At 52.5% G+C, this 17395-nt stretch overlaps 1 protein-coding gene across 1 annotated transcript in view; it reads right to left on the minus strand.

The window, feature by feature from the left end:
* Window positions 1-17395, minus strand: part of CORO7 (coronin 7) — a 205703-nt gene that overhangs the window by 154437 nt on the left and 33871 nt on the right. The window contains exon 7 of the mRNA XM_084640902.1: window positions 17288-17338. Coding sequence (XP_084497028.1) covers window positions 17288-17338 — 51 coding nt within the window. The remainder of the gene's footprint in view (window positions 1-17287; window positions 17339-17395) is intronic.

Genomic DNA, 17395 nt, shown 5'->3' on the forward strand with positions numbered 1-17395 from the left:
GGTCAATGGGGAGACATTCCTGGGGTGGCGAGATCCTGGGACAGAGAGAACTGTTGTCAGGCCCTGAGTGGTGCAGCCTCAGATGCTGAGGGGCTGTGTGAGCTGGGTGAGGGTCCCAGGGACGAAGCCCCTCGCCCTGCCTATGGCCCAGATCCCTGTGCAGACACAGGAGGGGTCGGGCTGGCTGGTCGTTGTGATTCTCCAGGACACCAGCTGCGAGACCCTGTTGTGGGATGACTGTGTCTCTTTGGGACAGGATCCAGGCCCTGCTCCGGTAACTGCCAAGGGTTTGAATTTGAATCCAGGGAACCAATCAGTGGAGAGGGAAATGGTCAGTGAAAATGCAGATGACCTGGCTGGCAGTGGAGGAGGAGCTGCTAGGCTCAGGCTACCTGCCTGTAACCAGATCCCTGGGGCTGGGTGGGACAGAGAGATGCTCCCCGCCCCTTGCGCACTGGAGAGGGGGCTCCCACTGGCTCTGATGCATTGAGGAAAGCAGCAAACTTGCTGCCTACCCCCACTGGGACAGCAAGGGCAGTGCTGAGCACAGTGGGAGCTGAGAGCCCAGCTGAGTGGGAGGAGACATAGGCAGGGCAGGGTACCTGTTGGGAGTGGCAAGGTGCTTGGTAAGGAAAGTCTGGATGAGCCTAGGCAGCCTTGTGAGCTGATGGCTTTGTCTAGTCAGCAGGGTGGGAAGGAGAGGAGAGTGGAAGAGGAGTGTCCCTGGACCTTACCTGTTACCTGGGTGGAGAATTGGGACAGTGAAGGAAATGTGTCTGTGTCTGTTACGGGTATTGACTTGCCTATGGAGGGAGCTACCCTAATCTCCAAGCAGTTGTCTGTGACCAGCCTTGTGTGCTGGGACAAGGGGAATGAGATCCCAAGCTGGGTGTCTGGTAAAGGAGAAAGTGTGTCCAGCTCTTCTTTGTCTGTGGAGCAGACAGAAGGGGCCTTTCAGCCTGTGATGGTTGAGGGTAGTGCAGTTGTCTCAGAGTTGGTTCTGGATTCAGTTAAAGCCCAGGAAGGGAATGGTCCTAAGTTTGTGTCTGCTCAGGAGAATGGCACTGTAACTAGGTCGCATCCAGTTAGTGTCTATGTAAAATCCCAGAGACCAGACAATTCTGGTGCTTGTATTTTGCCTGTTGCCAGTGTGTTGTTGGGAAAGGGTGTAGCAACTCTGTCTAATCAGGGTGAGATCCTAGCCAGGGCACAAGTAGAGCATGAAGATGATGTGATTCTGTTACCTACTGAGGGTGTGGAAACCTGTAGCAAGAAGGAAAAAGATTCCTGAACTTGTGTGTGGCAAAGGGAAGGAGAATGCTTCTGACCTTTGATCTAGGAAGTCTGTAAGTTTGCCTGAAAGAGGATTGTGTAGGAATCCGCCGGATGGGCCAGAGGTAATTCTGGATGTAAGGGAGACCCAGAAAGAGTCTGTTGTTGCTCAGGAAAGTGTTCCTCTAGAGCAAGCCCTAGCTAAAGAGGATAAGAGCAGAATTTCTGTTAGGGGTGAATTGTTGCATAGAAAAGCCCTAGGGAAAGGAGTCTTTGCAAGCAGTTTACTGCAACTGAAGGGTGCAAAAGTGATTTAATCAAGAAAGTTTCAGTTCCTAACAGCCAGAAATTTTCTGTTGTGAATGGATCCACTGACTTTCCTGTTGAAAGATCCAATGTGGATAGCTCTAAGAAGGTCTCAGATGAAATGAAAGCTGTTAAGAATGTTAAACAGTCCTATAACCAAGTGGCTGTGTTCGGCCAGCTTGTTGGGGAGAAGACCCAATCCCAGTTTGACCCCCTGTGGTTTTGGGGTGGCCAAAGGGCACAGGCCGCATAAACCTTCCCACATGCGGCCTGCAAGTGCTATCGACCACCCCCAACCTAAGAGAGGGCATGAAACTGGAAGGGCCTGGTGTAACCCCTACCAAGGAATGGGAGAGATTCTGGGGCATCCATGGGAATGTTGGTGGCTTAGAACTTCCCCAGGTCACCGGCTAAAGTGACCCCACTCAGTTCGATCTCGAAGGGGGGAGAGATGTGACGAAGTGGGACTGTTCTTAATGTTTCCTCTGAATAGTGTGGGGGTGCCTCAGTTTCCCCTAAGCAGTTCTTAAGTATCTAGGGGGTGGGGTAAGGGTGTATGATCATTGCAGAGCCCTAGAGAGCAGGTGTGTGCAGGGGTCTGGACACAGAGGATGGCCGACACCCTGTTTCCTGGCAACTGATGGCCTGGGCCCTTCCCCCCTGCAAGGTGAGAGCTAAAGGGTTGGAGAACAAAGGAATCGGGTGACCTCCTGGCCCAGGAAAGGAACAAAGTCCAGGGGAGGAGGGGCTGGAGGGAGTTTCAGTTTGGGGCTGGCTGGACACATGGAGTGAAGGGCAGACGTGGTTGTCTGGCTCCCTGCCCCCCAAAATGGACCCAGCTGAGGAGTCCGGTTCTCTGCACCTACAAGCTCTGTTTTAGACCATGTTCCTGTCATCTAATAAACCTCTGTTTTACTGGCTGGCTGAGAGTCACATCTGACTGTGGAGTTGGGGTGCAGGACCCTCTGGCTTCCCCAGGAGCCCCGGCTGAGCGGACTTGCTGGGGGAAGTGTACGGAGGGGCAGAGGATGCTGAATGCTCCGAGGTCAGACCCAGGAAGGTGGAAGTTGTGTGAGCTTTGTGTCCTGAAGACAGGCTGCTCACAGGAGGCAACTGCCCCAGAGTCCTGAGTGGCTTCATGGGGAGCAGTTCCAGAGCATCGCCCAGGGACACCGGGACACCCTCTGCAGAGTCATTTCAAGGGAGCGCACAAGCCCGTCCATTCGCTGAGCCAGGCAGAAACATCACTAGCTCTCAGAGCAGCACTTGGCCCGACGTCATGCCTACGGCAAAGCAGGCCCCCTGCCTTCCAGTGAGAAATCGCAGCCCCAGAGCAGGGCCACCCACTTCCTGGGGCATCTTCCAGTGTCTCCCTGCCCCCTCCCTGCTCCCCACTCAGATCTAAGTGTCCCTCTTCTACCAACAAGGGGGAGGCCCAAGGCCTGGGGATAGCAGACATCGGGGGGGGGCGGTGGCGGCGTGACGGAGAGAATGGCCCTGAAGAGGCACCTTCCAGAGCCCCAGGACAGCTGAACTCTCTCTCCTGGCTGCTTTGCTGTGGCTCCCAGCCCCTTCCTCCCCAGCGGCATGGTGCTGGGAGCCGGAGTCCACCCAAGCAGGAGCTGTTCCTCACAGCTAGCCAGGTGCCTGGCTCTAGTGGCCATGCCCTCACAGCCACCCAGGGCTGGCTTCCAAGCTCCCGGGGCACTCCAGCCCCTCCCCCACTGTCAGGCTAGCACCAGCATAAGCACTAGTGGAGGCAGGGCACCACGTCATGCATACCCCTGTCCCCGCTTACACTAGCTCTTGCACTGCAGGGGGCAAGGTCAGCGCTGGAGACTCCCAGGGCTGAGCGCCCCCCCCCCCCCACTGGTTACATTAGAGCAGCCCATGGTACAGGGGCTGCATTTGAATGTCCTTCCCAGTGCAGCCATGCAACCCGCCTCTAGGCCTGCAGGTGCCTCAGCACTGGCCTGGGCTCCACAGCGGGGTGCACCCTCGCATGCAAGCCAGCTAGGATCCCCCTCGGAACAGCCCTCCCTCAGCCCAGCTCCCCCTGCAGACACACCTAGCAGGCACAGTCGTGCTGCTGTGCAAAGGGGGCACAGCCTCCGAGCCCCTGCCAGCTCAGAGCACGGCGCCTTTCCAAGGACACCGCCCCCCTGCCCCCACTTCATCCAGCCCCATGGCCTGCCCTGGCAGCAATCCATACCCAAGGCTTCAGGGCAGGAGCCCCCGCCACACAGCCACACCATGCGCTGGCACTGGGGAGCTCCAGGGCCTCCTCTCAGACCGCGCCCCTTCATCCAACCCCTGCCAGCCAGCGCTACCGCAGCATCTGAGGGGAGGCGTCACTTACTGCACCACATGCTGTGCCCCTGGGAGAGGAATATTCGTGTGCTGGGTCAAGAGGGACCCCGGGCACCCTGCCCCTATTCACTAGGATTAGGATTCTGCTGCTGCAGGGTTGATCAGCCCACAGTGAGTGCCAGGGTTCTGCCCCACAGAGAATCGCTGCGGTACCCAGTGCTAACCAGAGGAGAAGGGGGGGAGCGCTGCATGGGCAATGAGAGGGGCATTAGTGAGCGTTTGAGGACACACCCCCATCCCTGCACCTTCAACTCCCAGGCTCGGGCCAGGAGATGCTATTTCTCTGCATGGACCTTCCTTAACCAATACAGAAATTATGGAATTTCCAGTAGGCCGCCTGCCCCCCAAACACAGCTCTCCCCAACCCAGCCCAACAGGCAGGAGCCAGCCTTGGCCCGGTCCTGCCAGTGCCATGGACCAGGCCAGACTAATTCACTTCAAAACATGCCAGAGGCACGCAAGCTGGAGCAGAATGGAAGGGTTAAAGCAGAGAGGCAGGGCCTCAGTGGCAGCATACTCGGAGCACTGTACAAAGGGAGAGAGGGGAGCAAGGGAAGCGGGGAGAGGAATGAGAGGAGCAGAGCAAGGCTAGAGGCAGGAAGGAAGGGGGGGGTGGGGTCCACAGCAAGTGCTGACAGCCAAGCAGTCATGGCAGGATGGTTGGTGAGGACTGGGCCCCAGCGAGGGGATGGGTAACAGGGTGGTGTGGAAAGAGAGCACAGATGGCAGAGGCTGCCCCTAGAGCAGAGATGCGAGCGATGGAGGCACAAGCCAGAGAGCCAGGAGCAGCAGGGTCAGAGAAAGGAGAGACAGCAACAGGCACTTTGTGACATAGGCATGCAAGGGAGGCAGGGAAGATGGGGTGTCCGGCTGTGCAGGGAAAGAGGGGCTGAAGCAGAGTGCGGGACATAAGACCTTCCCCCGCAGGCAGATCTGGGTCCTTGGGGCACTCCAGGGATGGAAGCTGGGGCAGGAGCAGGAGCTGACTAAGTCAGGCCAAGGAGACAGTAGGGCTGCAGGGACTGGTACTAGCAGGTGTCATCAATATGGAGAGGCTGGCTCAGATTAGCAAGGAGAAAGCCCAGAGAGAAACACAGTGAGGATGCAGGTTTAAGGCATTAATGAATGGCTCTTTATTGGCCAGCAATTTCCCAGCACAGCCTCCTTAACCTGACCAGAGCCTGCAGGGAGCCCAGCTGGCAGGAGCAGATGCAGTCCCACCCCATGGCCCCTAGTTACCATAGCAGCCTGCACTCTGCTATTTCTAACTTGATTTCCAGACCATCAGCCTACCAACAACCCTGCCCAACCTCTGGCTACAGCCAGGCAGTGCAGAGGAGGGACACTGTCCCAAGGACCACGCAGAGCAAACACTGGCCACAGAGGACTTGGTGCTTCACCGTCCTGTTATCAGCCTCCCGCTACTCAGCTCTCTCCTTCCAAGCACATTCTGGAGCCAGAACCCAAACAGTGTAGGGGTAGCTCTTCCCTGCTGATGGCTCAGCAGACAGCTACACGGCTAGCGTGCTAGGGATCCTCAAAACAACGATCTGGGGGTGGGACGTCCATCCCCATCCAGTGGCCATCTCGCCGACACCTCGCCAGTGAGCTCAGCTTGGTATTTCCCCAGAGCACTGCTGGTCCAGCAGGGCTGCAACTGTTCCTGTTCTCACCACTCTATTGATTAGCTCAAGAATTGGTGAGCAGCATTCAGGGTAGATCCCCCCAAACAGGGAAGAAGGGGTGCAGTGACTGTGGTTCTTTGAAATGTGTCCCTCTGGGCGCTCCACTTCAGGGGTATGTGCGCCTCTCAAGCCCTGGGTCCGAGATTTTCAGTATCTGTTCAACCTGCAGATGTGGCCTGTGCCTTCCCATGCTGGACACCGAGGCTACATCAGGGTGTAGGGGCAAATCCTCAGTTCCTTCTTCACCCAAACGTTGTCCAAAAGCAGAGAGGAAGGAGGCTGGGTTGTGGAGCACCCATAGGGAGATATCTTGAGGAACCACAGTTATGGCACAAAGCGAGTAACCCTTTGAGCAGTGTCCCTGTGGGTGCTCCCCTGCAGCTGCCTCCTGAGCAGTACCCCAGATGGAGGAGGGTGCTTTGGAACTGAGTCCAGAACTGAAGACTGAGCTGCAGAACCAAAGTGCCACATCGGACCTGACAGCATGGATCAGAGAGGAAGGTTTCGAAGCCCATGGAGCAGCCCCACAGATCTCATATACTGATGCATTGTTCAGTGACGCCATAGGTGTTGCCGGTGAGCTGGTTGAATGTGCTGTCGCCCTTTGCAGGGGCGGGGTGAATCCCTGCAGCTCATAACACGTGATAATACACCCAGGTATCCTTCTCAATAGTCTCAGAGCAGAGATCAAGGATCCTGTGGAGCTAACCATGAAGGAAATGAAAGGCCTATGTGGCTTCCTAAGTTGCTTGGTCCTATCTAAGGATAATGCCAATGCCCTTCTAACATCCAGGGTATGGAGACAGGATTCCTGCTGAGAAGTATGGGCTTTAGGGAAAACACAGGTAGGTGAATGGATTGCCTAAGGTGGAACTCTCCCAGAACCTTAGGCAAGAATTTAGGCTCTGGATGTAAAGAGACCTTGTCCTTAAAGAACACCATGAAGTGGGGGGGATCTGCCAACAAGGGTCCAACCTCCCCGATCCTACAGGCCAACATGATGGCTACTAAAAAGGCCGTCTTCATAGATAAATGCAACAGAGAACAGGTTGCCAAATGTTCAAATGGAAGTCTCAAAGGTAACTGAGTACAAGGCTGAGGTCCCAGGTCGTGGTAGGATCTCTAATCTATAGGGAGAGATGCTCCAAACCCTTAATAAAGCTAGACAGTACTCGGTGAGCAAAACTGGAGAGCAAGAGGGAGTCTAATCCTATGAACGCTTGAGGAGCCACACTCTGAGGTGAAGAACTGCTATATTGGGATGATGCGCATGACCCTCATCCTGTGACAGGAGATGAGGGACAGTTGGACACACCAGTGAAGCAGGTGAGGGTACCAAGTTTGTCTCGACTAGGTTAGCATTAAGGAAAATTCTGGCTCTGTCCTGCCTGATCTTGTTCATCACCTTCAGTATCAGCGGTGTTAAAGGAAACTCACAGAACGGACCCTTCTTCCAAGGGTGAAAAAAGGCCTCTCTCAAGGAGTGGTGACTCGGACTCCCCTTCAGCAGAAAAGAGGGCATTTCCTGTTGCTGAAGGTGGCCAAGAGACCCACCTCTGCCAGTTCCCTTCTTTGGAATATGCTGTGGAGAACTTGGGTGTCTAGCTCCCATTCATAGTCCTATGAGAAGTGTCTGCTGAGGACATTGGCTGTGGTGTTCTAAATATCTGGGAGGCAGACCGCTGAAATTTGGATCATCATTTCCATAGTTTTGTGGCTTTGGCCACAGGGTGGGGGATCTTGCTCCTCACTCTTTGTTGATATAGAACATGTGAGATACATTGCCTGTCATGACCCTGATTGATTTCCCCCGAAGAGGGGTTGGAAACAAAGGCAAGTGTTCCTGACAGCCCTGAACTCCAACAGATAGATGTAGAGACGGGTTTTCTGAATTGTCCATCTGCCCTGAGCAGTGAGGGGGATTGAGGTAGTCTCCCCATCCCAACAGGGATGCGGCTGTTGTTAAAGTCACTAATGGGGCTGGGCCCCAGAAAGGAACGAATGCACACATGCGGAGTTGATCCTTCCACTAGTCTAGAGAATTCCTCCCTCTGTCATCTGTCTGTCCAAGGCATATGCCAGGAGAACAGGTAGTTCTGAGCCAGCCCTGAAATCAGGGGAGGTTTAGCCACACGTGATCGGTCACAAAGTTGTAAGCTGCCACATGCCCAAGCAGCTGAAGACTGATCTGCTTTGGTCCGAGGGATCCTCTGAATTGCCTGTACTAGACCTGACAAGGTTACAAATTTGTCTAAAGGATAGTAGGCTCTGATAGTCAATGAGCCCAAATACACCCTATAAACTGTATCTTCTGTACAGGGATTAACTTGGACTTTTTTACATTCAGGTGCAGACCCAACTCCTGGGACAGAGCGAGGGCCAACTGGATGGAAGACAGCACTGCTTTGGAAGAGAAACCCCTGCATAGGTGCCGGCTCTGTGGGTGCTCCAGGGCTGGAGCACCCACAGGGAAAAAATGGTGGGTTCTGAGCACCCACCAGCATACCCCCTATCAGCTCCCCCGCACCAGCAGGCCCTGCAGATCAGTGCCTCCTCCTCCCTCCCTGTGCCTCCCACCCGCTGCAAATGCAGCACGCAGGCAGGAGGCTGGGAGGAAAAGGGGAGGAGCAAGGACTCTGCACGCTTGGGGGAGGGGGCAGAACTGGGCAGGAAAAGGTGGGGTGCGTGGGTGAAGCAGGGGCAGGAAGAGGTGGGGCATGGGTGGAGTCTTGGGGGAAGGGGTGGAGTGGGGCAGTGCATGGGGTGTAGCTGGGGGGGGGGGTCAAGCACTTCCCAGCACTTTGAAAAGTTGGCACCTCTGAGCCCTTGAGTAGCAAGTCATCGAGGTATGGGAAGACTAGGAGGGCTTCTTGTCGGAGGGAAGCCACCACTACTGCCAGGACCTTTAAGAACACCCTTGGGGCCAAGGAAAGGCTGAAGGGAAGCACTTGGCATTGGAAATGATCCTGGCCTATAGTGAAGCAGAGGAATTTCCTGTACAATGGGTGTAGTGTTATATGGAAACAGGCAACTTGTAAGTGGAGGGCTGAAAACCAATCCCCCTTCTCCAGTGAACGAATTATAGCTGCCGGAATTATAGCTCACCATCCTGAAGTTTTGAGACTTTACAACTGTTTAAAAGTCTTAGATCTACAATCAGTCTCCGCCCTCCCTCCTTCTTTGGCACAAGGAGACACTTCAAGTAAAATCCCTTGTCCTTGTGAGGAGGAGGAGAGACAGGTTCTACTGCTCCTAATCAAAGGAAAGAGTTCACTTCTTGTCTCAGTAAAAGCTTGCAAGAGACATCCCTGAAGAGGGATGGGGAAGGAACAGAAGGGGGAGAGTGATGTAATATGGATGGTATAGCCCAATGTTATGGCCTCTGTGACCCACTTGTCTGAAGTAATCCACCTCCAAGCATGTTGGAAAGAGGCAAGGTGGTCTCCAAAGGGGGGAGGTGGGCTAATGGACACAGCTGCAAATCCAGAGGTGTGAGGGGATTCGAACCCTCAACCAACCCATCGAAACTACTCCTTCGAAGATGGCTGGGTGGTTGTGGAGGGCAGTTGGGTGACCCTCTTTCCCTGAGCTTGATGTCTTTTTTCTTTGGGGGGGGGGAAAATCGGTGGATCTATGGAACCCAGAAAACTGAACAGGATGTGATCTCCGGGTGGTCTGTGACCTACTGAATAGTTTCTTATTTGTAGGCGTAGCTGTGCCCAGGAATCATAAAGTAGCCCTAGAGTCCATTAGAGCGTGCAAGGACTCATCCTCTGAACACTGGGGCCTGGGGCAGACTCACAGCCACAGCCCCAAACAGTAAACCAAGCCCCTCGGTAGTTAGATGCACTGGCTCCTACCCTTGACTGTTCCCATCTACACCCCCAGTGGGAAGATCGGCAAATCCAAACCAAACTCTAAGCTTGGAATCCCAACACTTAGGGCGCTCATGTCTGGTCTTCCTGCATTTGAAACCGAGCTGGTAAGACGTGGCTGCTCCAGAAGCTGGCTGGGAGAAGGCTGGCATTTGGTGGAATGAGGATAATCTGTAGGATATAGTAATATCAGGGTACCAAATACCCGGGAATGACAGAGTAGGTCATGCTAATGGGGGGGAGTGGCACTACGGGTTTAGAAAAAGCACAGTCAAATAAGGAGAAAATCTTAAATGAATCAGACAGCCCCATAGAATCTCTGTGGATAGAAATGCCATGCTTTGAATAATAAGAGAATCCTAGCAGAAATACCACTGACCACCTCACCAGGAAGGTGACGGTGACTCTGAAATGCTAAGGGAGAGGCTACAAACCCAGAAAACACAATAATAATGGGCAAGGTTAAGATTTTGTCACAGTTATTTTTAGTAAAAACCACATACAGGTTGCAGCAAGAACCAAAAATTCACAGAAGCCCGTGACCGGTCTGTGACTTTTACTAAAAATAATGGGGGGAGGGGGCTGTTGGGGGAGATGACTGAAGCCTGAGCCCTGCAGGTTTTGGCAGCGGCGGGGGGGGGGGGGGGGTGGAAATTAGCCCGAGCTCTGCTGGAGTGGGGGTGCATACCAGCACCTGCACCCCAGTGGTTGACAGCTCCATGGTGCCTGGGGGCTCTGGGGCTGGTGGCTCGGCGCATCGGGTCCCTGTTCCTGCTGCCCAGGGGGGCTCTGGGGCTGGTGGCTCGGCGCATCGGGTCCCTGTTCCTGCTGCCCAGGGGGGCTCTGGGGCTGGTGGTGCCAGCACCCCCGAAGCCCATGGTGGCTCAGAGCTCCAGGGCCCCTGCTGGCTGACAGCTCTGGCCTCCCACTCCAGGGCTGAAACGGATGTACATTGGCCAAACCGGACAGTCTCTATGCAAAAGAATAAATAGACAAATCTGACATCAAGAATTAGAACATTAAAAAACCAGTAGAAGCGTACTTCAATCTTCCTGGACACTCAATAACAGACTTAAAAGTGGCAATTCTTCAACAAAAAACTTCAAAAACACACTCCAATGAGAAACTGCAGAACTGGAATTAATTTGTAAACTGGACACCATCAAATTAGGCCTGAATAAAGACTGGGAGTGGATGGGTCACTACAAAAACTAGTTTCCCCCTGCTTTCCCCCCACTTTCTTATCAGCTCTTTGAAATGGGCCACCTTGATCACATTGACCTCATTAGCACTACAAAAGTGATTTCCACCCCTTCTTGTCAACTGTTGAGAATAGCCCACTTCCACCTTAATTGAATTGGCTCGTTAGCACTGATCCCCCATTTGGTAAGGCAACTCCCATCTTTTCATATGCTGTGTATTTATACCTCTCTACTGTATGTTCCACTCCATACATCTGATGAGGTGGGTTTTAGCCCATGAAAGCTTATGCCCAAATAGATGCGTTAGTCTCTAAGGTGCCACAAGGACTCCTCGTTGTTTTTGCTGATACGGACTAACACGGCTACCACTCTAAAACCATGGAGGTCTCTGAAAGTCACAATCCATGACCTCCATGACATAATCTTATCCTTAATAAGGGGGATTTCAACTTTTCCCATATTGACTGGGAACATATCACCTCAAGATACGATGCAGAGACAAAGTTTCTAGACACCATTAATGAATGCTTCTTGGAGCAGCTAGTCCTGGAACCCACAAGGGGAGAGGCCATTCTGGATTTAGTGCTAAGTGGCGCACAGGATCTGGTCCAAGAGGTAACTGTAGCTGAACCACTCGGTAATAGTGACCTTAATGTAATTAAATGCAACATGCTTGGGGGGGGGGGGGGAGGGGGGAGAAGAGAATACCAAAAAAAAAGCCACCCCAGTAACATTTAACTTTAAAAGGGGGGACTATACAAGAACGAGAACACTAATTAGATGGAAATTAAAAAGCGCAGTCACAAGGGCACAGTGACTGGAACCTACTTAAATACACCATAAGTGAAGCTCAGACTAAACATATAACCCAAATCAAAAATGACAGGAGGACCAAAAGAGTACCACCATGGCCGAATAGCAGAGTAATGGAGGCCATTAGAGGCAAAGAGGCATCCTTTAAAATTTGGAAGTCAAATCCTACTGAGGAAAATAGGAAGGGACGCAAACTCTGGCAAGTAAAATGTAAAAATATAAGTATGAATTTGAGAAGCAACTTGCTAATGATGCACAAACTAACAGTAATTTGTTTGTTTGTTTGTTTTAAGTTCATCAGAAGCAGTTCACCAAATGGGTAGCTAGGCCACTAGATGACATAGGAGTTAAAGAAGCGCTCAAGGGAGACAAGGCCGTTGCAGAGAAGTTGAACAAATTCTTTGCATCAGTCTTCATTGCAGAGAAGGTGAGGGAGATACCAACATCATATCCATTCTTTTTGGGCAACAAATCTGAAGTACTGTCCCAAATTGATGTGTCAATAGAAGAGGTTTTAGAACAAATTGATTAACAGTAATAAGTCACCAGGTCCAGATGGTATCACCCAAGAGTTCTGAAGGAACTCAAATATGAAAATGCAGAACTACAAACTGTGGTATGGAAGTTACCACTGAAATCAGCCTCTGTACCAGGTGACTGGAAGGTAATTAATGTGATGCCGATTTTTAAAAAGGGCTTTAGAGGCGATCCTGGCAATTACAGGCTAGTAAGCCTAACTTCAGTACAGAGCAAATTTATAGAAAACAACAGAATTATCAGGTACTGATAAACCTGATTTGTTGGGGAAGTGTCAGCATGGCTTTTGTAAAGGGAGATCATGCCACACCAATCTATTAGAATTCTGTGAGGGGATCAAAAACATGTGGATAAGGGTGATCCAATCAATTTATTGTGTACTCGGATTTACAGAAAGCCTTTGAGGAGGTCCCTCACCAAAGGCTCTTAAGGAAACTAAGAAGCCATGGGATAAGAGGGAAGGTCCTCTTGTGGATCAGAAGCTGGCTGAAAGACAGGAAACAAAGGCTTGAAATAAATGGTCAGTTTTCACAATGGAGAGAGGTGAACAGCTGCGTCCCCCAGGGATCTGTGCTTGCACTGGTGCTGTTCAATGTATTCATTGTTCATCTCCTTTTCCAGATCATTAATGAAGAAGCAAAGTTGGCAGAAAATACAAAGTTATTCAAGATAGTTAAGTCCAAAGCAGACTGCGAGGAGTTACAGAGGGAACCTCACACAACTGGGCAACAAAATGGCAGATGAAATTCAATGTAGATGATGCACATTAAAAAAAATAATCCCAACTATGCATATAAAATGATGGGGTCTAATTTAGCAGTTACTACAAAGATGATCAAGGCATCCATATGAGGGGAGATTAAAAACATCAGGACTGTTCAGCTTAGAAAAGAGACTACTAATGGGGGAGATGATGGGGTCTACAAAAATCAGGAATGCTGTGGAGGAAGTGAATACAGAAGCATTATTCACTCTTTTACACAATACAAATACCAGGTGTCACCCGATGAAGTTAACAGGCAGCAGGTTTAATACAAACAAGAGGAAGTACTTTTTCCCCACACAATGCACAGTCAACCTGTGGAACTCATTACCAGGGGATGTTGTGAAGGCCAAAAGTCTAACTGGGTTGAAAAATAGCACTGGATAAGTTCATGGAGGCTAGGTCCACCAATGGATATTAGCCAAGATGGTCAGAGATGTAACCCAACGCTTGGGTGACCCTAAGCCTCAGACTGCCACAAGCAGAGTGTGGAAAACTGGTGGATTGCTCTGTTCTCTCCACTCCCCCTGAAGCTCTGGGACAGACCACTGTCAGACAGGATACTGGGCAAGATGGACCATGGTCTGACCCAGCATCCCAGCTCTTATGTTCTCATGCTTTTAATTTCAGCCTTTTACAGTTCCCCTCCCACTGCCCTCTAGTGCTCAGGGGACAGACACGCATAGCAGAAATCCACCACCACAGCTGGCACCAGGGCAGTGGCAGCCTCAGCAGAACAATCAAGGCTTGAATGGCTCAAAGACAGAACTCCTACCCCACCCCAAGAGCGGACCTGAAGGTCAACGGAGAGGCACCTTGTTGAGGGAAGTTCACATGGCCCTAGCCCATAATATCTCTGTTCTACGGAAAGACAGAGGACTCCCGGCCACAGAGCTGCCAGTCAGGCTCCAACATTCCATGTGGTCACAGCTCCAATCCCTGGTTTCTTGTTTGCAATGGTCAGATTGTTTTTAAATTAAAGAAGGAGCAGTCAGTTTAGTGAGACAGTCCTGAGTAACTCCAGTACCCAGGCTCTAAGAGGAAAGGCTGTGACGGTTCTATGCCATGAAGGATCAGAGCATACCTATGGTGTCAGAGGTCCGGAGCCTCCGGACATTAGCATCACAAGTTTTGCTTCAGATTTTGTTACATCCTGCCCCTATTTCTGTCACATCAGTGGTTCCAGCTGACCTGGAAAACTCATTGTACTGGTGCCTCAGTAGCTGCTATGCAAACTGGGTCACGTTAAAGGACAGAGCGCAGCAACCCACTGCTTTCCACGGCAGCCCTGAGACGACACAATTTCATAGCAGCTCTGGCCCACAGGAAGAGAAGCCCTTCCAAGTAACCCAGCCGCTTCAGCAACAGGAAAATCAGATTTTATTCCTCTTGGCTAACTAAATCCTGTGCAAACTCTCAGGATTTATGGCATTTTAAAGGTTCTCCCTTCAGCACAATGTAATATGTGGCATTTCTAGAAGACTAAACATCTTCATTAATTACAAGCGAGACTGGATTATGGCTGCAACTCAGCATTTCTTGGTAACTGCCAAGAAGGTGCATGTTTCTCTTGGCAACCCCAGACACAGATGAGGGGCTCGCACTGGACACAAACATCGATGGATCAGACGGCAGAGGAGGCAAACTGCCTATTTTCAACAGCAACCATCATTCACACAATATTTTTAATAGCTCAGCTAGACGGGGTCCACCCTCTCTGGGAGACTCGGCTGGAACCCGCCGAGCTCACCCCTTGCTGACGTGCCATTATACAACCAGACAGGGGCTCGCAGGGAATAAATAGGGGGACCTCTGGAGTAGCACGGGGTTACACGCCAGCAGGAAGAGATTCAACACTTTGCAGCCATGTCGGGCATGCACCTGGAGCAGTGGGAGGCAAAGATGCAGTTCAAAAGGCGAACATTTGCCATTCCAGCTTGTGTTAGCTGCTCCACTTCCCCACGACAGGTCTGTGCATATAGCCACCCCAGGGGAGAGAGGGGCTGTGTACAAGCCAGGCCTACACAAGATGCTTTGATTGGCACCCAAGCAACGTGTGGTAAGAGGCGGTCAGGGCTTAAAACACAACAGCGGCGCAGCTGTAGCTCTGCGGCGTAAACATGGCGACAGGATGCATTCTGCTGTCGGCATAGGTTAATCCACCTCCCTGAGAGGTGTCTACATCAGGGGTCAGGTCGGTATAGCATCGTCCCTCAGGGAGGGAGATCTTTCCCACCCCCAAGAGACGTGGCTATAGCGATGTAAATTCAGAATGTCGCTGAAAATCTTATTCCCTGCGTGCCCTTCATCCTGGTAGGCCCCCCCATCCCTTGCTGCTGAGCGTAGCCACCTCAGTGTTGGAACACAGCACTTTCTGCACTGCTGCAGAGGGAAGGCAGGCTAGTACAATCAGTGGAAAGAGAAGTCAGGCCAGGACCTTGGAGCTAACACCTCCGACATGCAGGAAGGATGCTGTGGGACGGACGATAGCCCCTGGTGGTCAGAATTAAGGCTCTTTCAGCAGCGGGGAATCCCCGAGCACCATGCTGGCGCACCAGTTCAACAGCACCACCTGCTGAATCTGACACCATTTCCTGCAGCAGCCTGGGTTTTCTGTCGGTCACCCATCCAAATCCTGACCGGGCCCGACCCTGCTTAGCCTATGCTGTCTGATGAGAGCACCCCAAGTGGGGTATGGCTCGATGAACCAACTGGTTCAGATAGCGTTAGGGGCCAGCCAGCAAGGGCTAGGAACCTGGCAGAAACTCATCACACTCAGCCCCGCACCCCTCGACAGTCAGCCCTCTGGCTAGTTCCAGAGAGAAGACTGCAGGCTTGTGTGTGAGCGGCATCTCCACCGCCTCCCATGGAAGGGTCTGAGCAGCTGGAGTAATTTGCTGGGACAGGCCAAAGGATGGGGTGAGGGCGACCAGCTCAGCACTGAGATCCAGGCCAGCCCATACTGCCCCAGCTAGCCAACACCCAGGTGCCCCAGGCTCACCTCTCCTCAGACCCGTGAGCACGGGCTACTGGCAAGCACTCGGAATAGCCAGCAGCCCTTTAACCACAAAGACCGGGTGGCACGGCTCTCCAACTCTGCTGCGAGAGGCTGCACTTCACTGCACTCTGGCCAATAACGCATCCCCATTCCCGCACCGGGGGTGGGGGGGGGGGAGAGAGAAGGTTATGGGGGACAGAGTTCTGCCCACTGCCAGCACCTAGACAGACAGACACCCAGCAGAGCAGACTGTCAGCTCCTGGCACGCAGGCCTCTAGTGCTGGTGCTGAAGAGGAATCTCTACAGGCTGCGAGCAGTATTAGTGCAGCGAGTTCTCGACAGGCCACAGCCATGAGGATGGTGGAAAGGCCTAACAGGCACAACCGCCCATCCGTCTGACACCATGCGCAACTGGGGAGACCACACCTGCCTGTGTCTTACACACACACACCCCCGCAACAAAAAGCGAGGCCTAACATACAATGGAAGGGCTGCAGCATGAGCAGTTGGAGGGCACAGACACTGGAAGTCCTGGAAGGAAACACAGGCTGGGTGCACAGGGGAAGCCACTAGTTCTTCCCACTCCTCCATGCTTCCTATAACTCAAGCCAGCCCAGAGGGGAGAGGGACCTCTGCTTCCAGAAGCCACAGGAAACCTCTAATGGGGGCTGTTTAAACGCCATGCTGAATGCAGCTCCAACCCCACTATTTATTTTCTAATCACTGCGTTTAGTGAGCCGGTCTGAGCCGGTCGGTCAGACCTCAATGACACTGAAGCTATTTCGTTCAGCTGCTGGAAAAACCTGGAGGCAAACAACCCATGTGGGAGCCACCTCCCTCCCCACAGGAGCTGGGGCCGCTGACTGCAGATGGGCCCCGACCAGTCGCTTTGAATTCATGGAATACCAGGATCAGGATGAAAGGGGACTGCAGATTGGAAGCAGGTGTCCTGCACTGAAGTCTTCATGGCCTAAAAGCTTCCCCGTGCTCTATGCAGATAGCCTCAGGGAAGCCAAGAAAGGACCCTAGGCCTGAGGAGGAGGCAGCAACAGGCAGAACTTCACCAGGCAAAAGACAGCCGGAGCCCGCGGCAGCCAGCAGCCACTCCAGGCACCCAAAGATTCAGTGGTTTGGGCATATGAACACCTAGAGGTTGGTACAGTTCTTCAACCCATGCTGAACAGTCTCCATGGAGCTGCCCGGAGCACACCCCACCGCAAGGAGCTCAGTCTGTAACTATATCCTTCCTAACCCTGGTACCTCTCCCGAATATCAGATCCCAGCAGTGAAGATCCCATACAGACAGACCCCGGACTATCTACACCTTGTAGCTCTTGGGTCGATTCAGCTCATTCTACTGGGCCCATCACCATGGTATCTGACCACCGACCTCGAATTCGCTTTGCTCCACCCAGGCTGTCCATCCATCCGTCCGTTCCCCCGCCCCCCGCAGACCAAGGAAGTACCTGGGCTGCAGCTGGCTTGGTCCTTGGGTCAAAGATCCGCAGCTTCTTATCCTGTGGAGAGACAAGGAAAACAGTTGGAGGTGAGCGCCATGGAGAACACAGGACAGT

The sequence above is a fragment of the Lepidochelys olivacea genome (genome assembly GCF_965140295.1).
Source record: "Lepidochelys olivacea isolate rLepOli2 genome assembly, chromosome: 10".
Taxonomy (NCBI): Eukaryota; Metazoa; Chordata; order Testudines; family Cheloniidae; genus Lepidochelys; species Lepidochelys olivacea.